The sequence below is a fragment of the Anas platyrhynchos genome, chromosome 10 (genome assembly GCF_047663525.1).
Source record: "Anas platyrhynchos isolate ZD024472 breed Pekin duck chromosome 10, IASCAAS_PekinDuck_T2T, whole genome shotgun sequence".
Classification (NCBI taxonomy): Eukaryota; Metazoa; Chordata; class Aves; order Anseriformes; family Anatidae; genus Anas; species Anas platyrhynchos.
This window is the reverse complement of record NC_092596.1, coordinates 6798680-6810771: the sequence shown is the minus strand read 5'-3', so window position 1 is coordinate 6810771 and position 12092 is coordinate 6798680. Positions and strand designations below refer to the sequence as shown.

Below are 12092 nucleotides of genomic sequence, written 5' to 3'. Positions count from 1 at the left end.
TAAAAACAGGACATGAGAAAATACCTACAATTACCACCTTCTGTCTTCAGCGTACAAAAAAACAAGTGTAGCGGTTAAGCCTGCTGTTGACCGTCCAAATCATTTTTCTCTTGCCTTATGCAAGCTCTGCCTAGTCTCCATTCTGACTGCTACGGATGTAATGGATGTTGTGAATTATGGCTGATGACCCTGAGAAAAATGCAATTTATTGTCAATTGTCCATTATAATCTGTGGGAAAAACAAAATAATTTTCTTGAAATGCTGTGTGAAAAACAAGTTTTGGCCCAAATTTTTCGGAACATAACATAACCACTAGATTCACTCTTCTCTTCTAATGCCGATGAGCCCCAGGAGTGCTTATAAATATTGGCAGACTGAAGTAGGCAGTATTTTGCCAGTTTTTTCCTGTTGAATTATAGTTAGTGTTTTTAACATAGTGATACATAACAACGACCTTAATGCTATTCCTTGGAACTTCATCCTGAAATTGTGTTTCAACTCCCTTCAATCCTAGGACACGAAGATCAGCTAGCACTGTTGCTGCCAAATAGTTAATGAACTTGCTGATAGACCCTGAGAAGGGGGTCTGCATTTCAAACAGCTGCACTTCAACTGCAGCAGCAGGAAGAAAACTCATTTTTGCACTTCCAAGTCTTAATCACTTTTGTTCCATGTATATCAATGAGATTGACTTAAAAGTAGCATTCAGAGTGTCCTGTTTCTGAAATTCTTACCAAAACAGTTTCTGTGTCTCTATCCGGCTCTATTCAGACTGAGATGAATTTGCAAGAAGACAGCTGAAACACACTGTAGACAAATCCTCCTGAGACTTCACAGGAGGCTAAGAGCCTGTTGCTTTTCTTTCAATAATTAGCTCATACTCAGTTGATTATTATGTTGAGATCTAAAATTTCATTTCATCTCAATTGGTATTTGCCTCTATCTGGACACTCTCTAGATTAATGCTGTCACATTATTTCAACATAAGTCTTGCGAATGAAGAAATGAAATGCAAGCGGGGACACAGAGCTCATTCGTCATCATGGCTATGTTAATCAGGAACTCTGCAGTCTTCCCAGTAATGCAGTTTGGGTTATATTTGTCAAATCTGTTCCTGTAGTATCTATGGAAAGTTTGCTTCTTTACAGTTTCTGCTAGGAAACCAACAGATTTAGGAATGCTTCTAGAGGACCAAATACAGAGTCAGTGGCTACGCTGCACCAGGGATGACAGATATATTACCAGTGCATTGAGCATAAGTTTGTGAGATGCTAAATGCTGTGGAAATGGCACAATACCATAACAGACTGAAGCATCAAACCTGGCTGGATCCGTAGCACGTTGAATCACGAGTTGTATGTTTTAAAGTATCAGACTTCTCAGGGTTGCTGTTTTGCTCAGGACAACAGCCCACACATGGAATATTATCCTGTTTTTCAACCTTCTAGTTTGGTTGAAGTTATTTCTCCTAACAAAACCTTTTCATCCCAAATTGAAACCATGGCTAGCACGGCCTTCTGAACCACTAATGAGATGTGGCTGTGGGAATCCTCAAGACCAGTAAGTTTGAATCTTGAAAGGTATTTGTGTTTATGTAGTGGAAATATGAGAAAGCATATTTTGACTAATGGTATCACCCTAGAGGGAAACATACTTGTTATAAATATGTTCCATTGCAATTGCTGGAAATCTAACAAGATTGCCATAAACAGGACTTACATCAATGTTTCTGCTTGACCTTTCTGGGAGAATAAAAGTACCTTCTGGGAATGCAAAACAAATGAATTTTTTGGAAACAAAATGAGTAACACAGCCCTTCCTCTTTATAAAATGGAGCCCCGCTATAGCTGCTGCTGCTTAGTAACAGTTCCTCAAAATGATTCATAAAAGCACCAGATGTAAAGGTGCACACGTGTGTTTAACTCCAGGCTCTGATGCGAAACTCAGAAACACTCATGCTGTGGGTATGAGAATTTCAGATTTTAGATGAATAGCATTTTCGAAATGAAAACCATATCCTTCTAGACATGGATAAGCTATGCAATCAACTCCCCTGACATTCTTGTTTCTGCCAGTTGATGTGCTGTTGGAACTGCAATAGCTGTTGCACAGCATTTCCTGGTGCTTCCCTAAAACAGCTAGATTATGCCTTCGATAGCTCTCTTCTACATTTTCCCCTTAGGAGAATATCTTGTCTAGGACAGAAAATCGGCTAGAAATAATGTGATGAAAACCCGGAATTTTTAGGAAATTAGTTAACCTACAAAAATACTATCAGCACCACTGAAGCTGGGTATATTTAATAGGACTAGAAGGGTACCGAGACACTTCATGCTAATAATACTTAGTCCTTCTGTCCATAATTAAATATTATAGCCTGAACCCATAGCTGCTCAAGCTGCTGAGGGAAGAAACATGAATTCCTCAATGCAACATCCTCTTCATAAAGGATCTTTAAAAGAGAATAAATAATTTAAAGCCAGTTAGAATTTCTGATGCACTTACTGCCCAGCAAACACCAAAACCCCACCACGTTTCTCTTATATGATTCTATGATTCTTGCAGAGCCCGATAAGGCGAAGTGAGCAGTTCCCCACACGGCTCGCAAGCCCTCCTGAGCAGACCTCTGCTTGGCAAGGCAGGCTTAAACCCAGCCAGGAGCCCTGCCAGCAACAGCACAGACCCAGCGTATTTCTACGTTGGCTCTTCTCCGGTGGCCTCTGCCAACTGGCTCCTGAACCGTGGCGGAGCTCAGAGCGAACTCCTTCGCTTAACCCCCTGCCACAACCCGGCAGAGACCAAAGGCTGGCTCCCAGCCTCTCCACGAGAAGATCTCACCTTTCTCAAAAAGCCCTGGAACTAGAGAGTGTGGATTGCACAGCAGCACTCGTGCAAGTGTTAGCAAATACACGCTGTCCGGCTTTTCAGAAGACATCAGTAGATAGAGTTATTCCCACTCACCCCATCCTACACTTTTCCTCTCCTGCCTCTCTCTCCACACACCCACGTGTTAAAATTAAGTGGGTCTTAACAGATCCGTAAGTGGGATATACCCAAGTGTTTCCAATTTACCCTCAGTGAACTTGAATGAAAAACATTTGAAAATGAAATTCTGGGTGAAATCTTACAGCCTTGCTACAGCATATGGAGCTAATTTCAAATAGCACTTTGATAATGTCATGATCTGTTAGAAAGTGTTCACCTTATACTGAAGATATTATAAACTCGGTTGCATCACTCAGTATATGTTCATCTTATGATCCATAAGAAAGCTATTTAGTGGATTGTGAAATACGAACTTTGGCCAGGGCTAATTTAGAAAGCTCGGTGTACTGTGGATGGTGGAGCTCGTTTTTTCTGTGAGCTCCGTATTATTCAACTGTTCACAGCTAGTAAATTCACATCTAATAAGCTGCAAAAGTTATCGGATGAAACCCAGCCTATTGTAATCCCCACATGAAGCAAATAACTGCTGAAAAATTAGTTCCAGCATGTGTAACATATTTTCGCAAACAGCATCTGATAAAGGAATTGGCTTTATTAACAACTAACTTACAACTCACACAATGGACAAAATGCAAAATCTGTTCTATCTCTACAGGCCACAGCATTTCTCAAATGCTTACCAGGAAAGAAGAGGGCTTAACTGGCAACAAAAGCATGTACAGACCACATCTCCCAGCGGGCACATAGCTTGGCATGGGCAACGCGGCGGTAGAACGACGGTGGAGTAGAAGGGATTTAGTAGAAGGGATTTGCAGGACATGAAACACAGGCGAAAAGGTGCTGGTGCTAATGAAAGCCTTGCTGTAGGGCTACTGTAAGAGGCATTGACAATGCCGAGGAGGCCATATTCATATGTTTAGCCAAACCGTTCCTTTCTCTGGATTTAGGAATCATAGGTTTACAGCTCGCTTCTCGAGACAAGGGCCAGAGATTCCTACTGCGAGCCCAACTACCTCCAGGTTCTCCCGAACCCCAACAGGCAGTACAATAACCCAGAGCAGTGCCAGCAACCGGGGCAAGTGGCAATGTAAGCACAAATATGTGCTTATCTGGGGCTTTCCCCTCTGCCTCTCTGGGGACAGAGGGTGGTATGCAGCAGATTAGTGCTCCCCAGAATATCCCCAATTTGCAGGCAGCTCTTCAGAGCCTCTTGACCCCATGTACAACAAACACAGGGTGGCAGAGCCTACAGATCCTTGGATTCTCCCTAGAACAGGGAGCTTTCAGGCACTGTAAACTGGGATATCAGAAGCACTGCCTTGAATCTGAAACAACTCTCAGAAGTTAACTTCTTTGCTACAGACCAAAATTAGGTCCACTGCTGAATTTTAGAAACCTGTTTGCCGTGTAATACTCGAGACACCACCTGAAGTCCTGAGTGTGACAGCAACCCTACTGTGGTTTCCCTTCAGCAAGTTTCCAACAAATTAATGAGCAAACAGTAACAACTGGGAGGTTCCAATATGATGCACCAGAAAGGATGCTCAGGTACAGATCTAATAGAAACCAGCCTATTCAGAACAGGAAGCTCAAGCAGTTTTTTGGAGCTGAAGTGTTACAGAAATACCTGCTGCTGGCAGTGATTGCTCCAAGCACTGAGGAGCCCACTGACCAGTTGCACTGAAAGGCTCTGGGTGCATGAGAGCTAACATCAGAACAAGAACTAAACTATAACCACAAATCTCATTCTCTAAGGGCTGAGTCCTGGGAACCTCACTCACTTTTTGCTCTTGAATTCACAAACTCCCACTGCCATTAGAGACAGCTGAAATAAGAATTAAGAAAGGTCTTTCAGGATTTAGCCTAAGAAAATCAGTGTTATGCCTTGTACTAGGGACAACCTCACACACCAGAGGTGGTGGTAGAGATTTTGGTCAGCTGGGACAGAATTTCTTCTTTCCCCTTCCCACTAAGGGACTAATAGTCAGTCCCCTAGCGGGCAGCAACGCTTCTCCCTAACAGCCCCAGAGGTTCTCAGGTACTAAGGGGGGGGATCAGCCCCTTTCCTCTGCCTCATTTCTCCAGCAGCAATTCCTCAGCCTCTGAAGTCTGTCATCTTCTGTTGCCAAAGAGAAAGGAATGACAAAAGCATTCAAAGAAAAACAGAGAAATCCCAAGCCTCGTGTGTGACATAAAGAAAACAATTCACATGATCTTTATTTTTGTAACCCTCGTCCTCCTCTCACCCCCATGCCTGTTGTTATCACTCAGCATGTTATTGTTATTACTTTAAATTTGTTTTTAAAAGTGCCTACCCAGTGCTGGAGGTGCTTGAATACACATTGAAAATATACAAAACATATGGCTAACTTAGACCGTATGTTCCCTGGGGAAGGGCTCGTATCCTCTGTAGTACACTCAGCACACTTATGGCATGAACAAATTATAAACAATAATAATAAAGAATAACTTGTGCCTATTTATCTGTTTGGTCTATGAAACTGATCTGTCAGTGACCCTGAAAACTCTCGGTGACACACACTGCGGTTGAGTTAAAACCAAGCTGCTCTTTCCAGCTTTTTTTTTCCGAATAGCTTGAGTCAAAATCCCAGGGTAGGTGACACAGAGCGACCCTCCTGCTTTTGATGTGAATGGGAAAGGATTTGTCTTTTTGTATCAAAGCTAGCTGGGAAGAGGAGGTGGGTGGCCATGAAAGGGAAAAGCCATGAAATTACCTCCATTGGTTTATAAGAAACAGCCATTCGATAGGATTTTGGGAGGGGGAAACCTTCTGAAAAATGTGCTCGTGTGATTCCTCTAGAGGCCAGCACATCTGAGCCAAGCACTCGTATCAAGCGAGGGGGGGCAGGAGAAGTTCTTCACTTAATTGAGAACACACTTGTTTGCAGAGTTCAATGTCGGGAACTCCAACATTGTTTTTAAAAGACAGAGTATTGTGTAGGTGTCGGAATTCAGAAGAGGCAAAACAAAAGCGGATGGAAAAAGGCAGCTGTGATGATTTAACTCTCCGAACACCTTCAGCCGTTTCCCTTCCTGTGCCCCACCAACCGGACCTTGCTCTTCTCTCTTGGCTGCTGCTACGGGGAGCGATCCTGTCTTCCCTGACCCTCTCCGGCGTGTTTTCCCTCCGGCCGCCCCATCCTGCCCACACCCGGCTTACCGCACCTCGCCGCCTCCTGCCTGCCACTGCCAAGCCAAAGCCCAGCTCCCCACACGCCGGCCCTGGCTCAAAGGAGAAGGCAGGGACTGATGCCACCAGAAGGACTTGTGGCAGAGCTGACGGTCTGCAAAGGAGGGGAAGTTTCTGGTGGGTGACATGCAGGTCAATGGTTGGATGCTGCCTCGGCAGGCAGGAGCCAGCCTTTCCCAAACAGCCATTTCTGGCATCACAAGACCCTTATCGTTTAAATGGTTCTCATGAGCTTAATTAGGTGCTTTGGTGCTTCACCCGGCCAAACCCAAGTGGGATCTTCTTGCTGCACAGAGCCTACAGCCTCCATCCCTCATGTTCTGTCTGAGGGAACCTCTAAACACAGCAGTCCAATGACGTGTCTACGTCTGCTGAGTACTTCTGCCAACTCCAACTGAATACAACACCACAAGATACATCACTAAAAAAGTCCTTTAAAATCCTGATTGTTTTTCATTATGATGGCAGAGTTTCTATATATTAGCGGGAGTCCTGTCGAAACACAGGCAAACCAGAGAAAGAGGCTGAAGATAGTGAGGAACTTCAGATGCTTCACAATTCAATTACTCCTGGTCCGATGCACTGACAGTTCTGTATTCCTGCTTTTGAGGCAGACAAATGAAGAGAAGGTAGCGTTACATAAAAGAGTTCAACCTTACCTAAGTATCACTTTTATCTGCTAGATGATGCAGTCCCTTTAAATTCAATGAAGAGTTTGAACAGAGCAAAAATATTGTCAGATTTTTTCCTCAAAGGCTAAAATATTTCTAAGCCAAATCAATAAACTAATTGACCTCTGCTAAGGTAAGGAACTAGGATTCATATTTTAGGTAGAAATAACTGGTAGTCACTGAAAGCCACTTACAATGCTTGAGACTAGGTATGGTTGAAGCAACTGAGCTTGTGCAGCAACCACCGCCTAGTTCTGATCAAAATGTTCTCTATCTTATTTATTTGTCTGAAATATGTAATGAGCCTGTTTGGCAGTTACTTTCTCTTTACAGAAAGAAAGCAATCGTTCATCACAGCTGAGCTGACACCAGAACAGTGACACGACACTTCTGACTTAAAGATAATAGAGAGACAAGCAGGTACCAATATGCAAAAGGAGTGAGAAAACCCTAGAAGGCAGAATGCCAGATTCAGGCTGATGTAAATGTATCCTTCTGCATGACTCCTTTTATCTCAGCCTTTACATCTTGGCTGCCTTTACAACAATAAATGCAGCTCCGCCTTCCCGTCATCATCATATAGTTAAATCGATGTACCAGCTTGATTGTATCAGGGGAGTTCTGCCAGAAGAGGAAAACTGGGAAGAGACGTTCTGAATGTGAAAATAATTAGCACAGTTTTATATAATAAATTAAATGACTATAGCTCTTGAAAGTCACAGTTAAAAGGTGACCTAGCAAAAATTCTAAGCACTCAGAGGGAGTAAAATTTTACTTGCAAGAACACTGAAGGGCAAGAAAGTTTATATCACTCTGTTTTAATCACACTGCTTAAAACGCAACAGGTAACTGGCGCTGTATCATAAACAAATGCTTCTGGCATAAACACATCTTATTGTATGGTGCATGTGCTTCTCGCCAACTCAAGGCAGGCAGAATATATTGCCACTGAATATCTATGTATTTAATTCAATTATTATAACCATATTAAAGCGTCTCTTACATTTACAAGAAGTATTTTATCTTCAGTACTAACGCACAGGAAAGAAGGGGAGATACTCTGTTACCCCAGAAAGGTGTGTTACAACTTGCTTTCACATAACATCATAGTGATATTTAGAAATAAAAAGACATATCACAAGTTTCTGACATGAATATTAATCACTACAGAAATCCCAATAGCACGGATAAAGGGTTCAATTATTTAGTTAAATGCAGTTTCTGGTATTATCTTGTGGTTGGCTTGGTTTGGAATCAAATTCACGTTTCAAACTAAAAAACCCTTAAGTGCAAAGGTTGACATGTTTACCCATCTCTTTCAGCCAGTAATTTACGTTTTCTCAGTATAAGGGCCAGAGTGGAAACAAGTTCTCTGATTTTTTCAGACTTCATTTAAAAGCAGGAAACATCTTGCAATATTTGTAGGCAGCTCAGTAATATTTAGCAGAACTGCCAGCTTCCACCATTGCATTAAAATCCTGGAAAAAAATTAGGAAGAAATTGCACTTATGCATCATATGATTGCGTGTGCTCAGGTATAACAATCAGGTATGGGCATAGCTCACACTAACATTTATTAAGAGACTGTCAGTGTAACTAGACTACGGAGAGAGAGGTTCAAATAAAAACTTAATCCAAACTTGTGGTATTTCAGTTTTGAATTTTTCATTCCCTTAGGGGTGAGGCTGAAGGATATGGAATCTGGATCTAGTTCCTAATTTTGTGGCTTGGTCTCTTTTCCAGTTCCCGCAGAAACATGTTCATCAAGATCTCCTGACATTTCTCTGCATTTTTTTTTTTTATTTCTTTCAATGATAATTTGAAGCAAGCCCTGCCCTTTTCCACATAACCTTGTGCTTTTTACATGACTGCAGCATGTAAACACTAAAAAATGCAAGCATAGCAACTCTGTGAAATACATAGAAACAGATTCGAACAGGCCAGTCTTTTTCACATTTTTATAGGAGCTGCACAGACCTGGGAACGCAGATGCAAAGCAAAGCAGAGTTGCACATAAACCAGAGCCCCGGATAAACAGACTGGCTTTGACTGCGTGGACTGACAAAGATGAAGGAATACGAAATTTTGGTCCTGGCCTGCCACTGAATCATTTCACTGCAGTGGGTGTGTTGTAATGCCACGTATTACAAATGCTTGTCTTGGGAACGCAGGTAAAAGCTTCAAAGCAATGGGTAGTTTGACTGACTTAAAAGATTAACAGTGCTTTAAAAATTGTCCAAATAAATGGAAAATAGAGACTAAAAAATAGGCTCATGTCCAAAAGATGAAATCAAAGCCCTGATACCTTCTATGATTGTCTCATTGTAGCTAATAAAATTTCCATAATTATCTGAGGACACTGAAGCCTTTTATCTGCGATGAGTGACAGAGCATTGTGTGTCTTGAGTTACCAAGATAAATACAATACATGCCTGTGACAGCATCTCAAGAAACAAAAATAAACAGTGATCCAATTACAGATGAATACTAGCATAATCCCAAAATTGCTATTTCCCCTTCCTTGCTCTGCACCTTCCCAACCTCCAAATGACCACTGGGCAGCTTGCTTTCTCCTGTGTGCTTCAATAGATGGCTATTTTAGCTTCAGCAGAAAGCGGGCCCCAAAATACCTTTTTTTTTTTTTTTTTTTTTGTTTAATCACTGAAAGTAGCCTCATCATTTAATCAAAAGCCTCTGCTTTAATCAGTGATCTCCTTCCACTCTAGGCTTACAAGGAACAGAAAGCATTCTTCTGTAACAAGCCTCTTTGCTCCTGAAAAATGAGGGATTGTGTAGACATTGAAGGCTGAAACTCTCCCAATTTGCCCCAAGGGATGCCAAGTGCAGCTCAGAGAAGTACAAAGGGAACCTGTTCTCATTGCTTTTCAACTGTGGCCCTACTTAAATTGCCATGGGGGTTTCACATTTCATTCTCCTAAGGTTACTGTCTCAGGCTTCTCTGTAGAAAACATTAAGGACGTAGACCCTGCTTTAAACTGACTTCCCTGGGAATAAGATTGGACCCGTAATCTCACAGTAACTAACGACTCACATGTTTGGTATTGTCTGTATTTCATGCATGAATCAACTGGCTAGATATTCAGAAAGAACTCCTAATTTAATCTGTTCATATATACACACAAACACACGCACGGCACACACAGGGAATGGAAAGAAGGTAAGATAAAATAAAAGCAGTGCTTTGTACTTCACAGAGACTTCACAACTGAAAAATTCACATTCTTTTCAGACATTTGATTAAAACTCTCTCTCCAATCTTAGTGGCACAAGCCAGTAATAGATATTATGCAGGAGGATCATTTGATCTACCGTTGAAATGCTGCCACCGCAGAGTGGAACACAGCATCTGTTTTACACATTATAATGGTTTGGGACATGAAATGAAAGTTCTTATAGCCACCTGAAGCTGTAAAGGAAAATGTAGGTAAAAGGAATTTTAATTAGCTGAATCACTGCAGCAAGAGCCCTGGGAATGCCAATGAATAAAGCAGGTAAGGGCCTATTGCTAATGTTTTGACTCTTCTGACAAGCCCCTAAATCATTTTATATTGCCTCTAAAAGATGTTCTCACTTACCTCAGCTTAAATCAAGACTAAGTCCACTAAAGTTGCAGAATTATGCCAGATTTAAACAGGGGCAACGACAGCAGCACTGCATCTGGCAAGTGCAGCACATATTACAGCTATCAGCTGCATCCCAACTGCAGTTAAGGCACCCCGGCGCCGCACTGCACTCTCCTATGGCCGGTGCAGCATGAAATATAAAACAGAAAGACAATTCCAGCCCAGGGAGCAACATCAATTTCAGGGTAGGTTTGCACAGACAGGTGCAGGCAGAGGAGAGCTCCCCAGGCCTGTGTGGCTCTGTGGGCAGGCGGCCACGCTGCCTGGGCTGCAGCCAGCCCCGAGGCTGGGCAGAGCTCACATCTGCATCGCCCAGCCCGGGGGTTTTGTGGGTGCCCATGTTTGCTGACAGTGGTTAAGAACTGAAGCACAAGGGTACTGTTTATCAACTTACATTAATTGCAGCTCTGAAGGATGATGGCCTGAATGAACTATGAGGCCTTTTCTGTTTTCTTTGCAGAAGCCTATTTGAGTCTGTGAAAGAGAAAGAAAAAAGAGTACTGATTTTCAAGTGTGAGTAAAGTGCACATACTCTCATCTCCCCTCCTCACGTCCTCCTCTTTCAGACCCACTCCTTCTCCCCCTGAACATCCAGATCCCCTAACAGATCCCGAAACTCCAGCTGGAAATGGCTGCTGCTTACAGCATGCAAGAAGATGAAGAAAAACTTACACCACAGCCCGTTCTGTCACAGTGAGAAGACAATAAATTGTGGATGGGGTGATCTGAGAAGTGTAATATGGTTTCCAACAAATTCAGCTAGATCCCCGGGTTCTCACTGGCACTAGCAATGTGCAATAGCCAAATAAACAGAATATTGCCGACACGTCCTCTCACCCAGCAGATGTGCAGTTCTTGCTCTTAGTGCTGGTGAAGATACAATATAATACATGTGCAGAAGATGACTACAATTTAATTTACACCAGTTGTACTAGAGAAACATAAGCCATCACACAGAGCTGAAATCATGCGGATGGTGCCATCTGTATGTAATTGTTAGGGTTACGTTTTCCATTACATTTTCTTCTGGAGGAAGGCGAGGATATACAACTGGGTAGCAATCATAACAATCAGGCCTTACAAAATATCAGTCAGAAATCACACTTTCGTTTGCTAAAGGGGTGATTTGCATTTCATTCTGACACGTACAAATGGTCTATTTCTAAACAATGTCACAGAAAATTATATGAAATTAAATTTTTATTCCAAATATTGTAAAGCAATAGGCCAAACAGATGGACAGGTATGGCATTACTTCATCTGTGGCATGCTAAGCTTGGCTAAGGGCCTACGCAGCACAAATGTTTCAGCAGTCCTTAGGGGTTAACAGGCATTACATCCAGTGAGGCCCAGAAATTAAAAGATCTGGCAATTGTTGCTTTTTCTTTTAACCCTGGAAGAGGCTGCTAGAACTGGGAAAGCAGCTAAGATTAATCAGCTTGCCATTTTTAAAGGAAAACTTGAGCAGATTTAATTGAGACAACTGTAAAACAAACCAGAATACGTTAAGCCTGAAGTTATTTAATTTGTTGCATTCGTTTTCTTGGAAAGTGAATATGTAACAAGACCCCAAGTAATCCTCATAGATCTAAGAATATTTTGGGGTATATGGAAAAAAG

The 12092-nt window shown here is 42.1% G+C and overlaps 1 protein-coding gene across 2 annotated transcripts in view; it reads right to left on the bottom strand.

The window, feature by feature from the left end:
• ZDHHC15 (zDHHC palmitoyltransferase 15) overlaps positions 1–12092 on the bottom strand; it is a 65661-nt gene that overhangs the window by 37636 nt on the left and 15933 nt on the right. For both annotated transcript variants that reach the window (XM_038184184.2, XM_072042941.1), the window contains one exon: positions 10868–10947. In XM_038184184.2, the coding sequence (XP_038040112.1) occupies positions 10868–10947 (80 nt within the window). The remainder of the gene's footprint in view (positions 1–10867; positions 10948–12092) is intronic.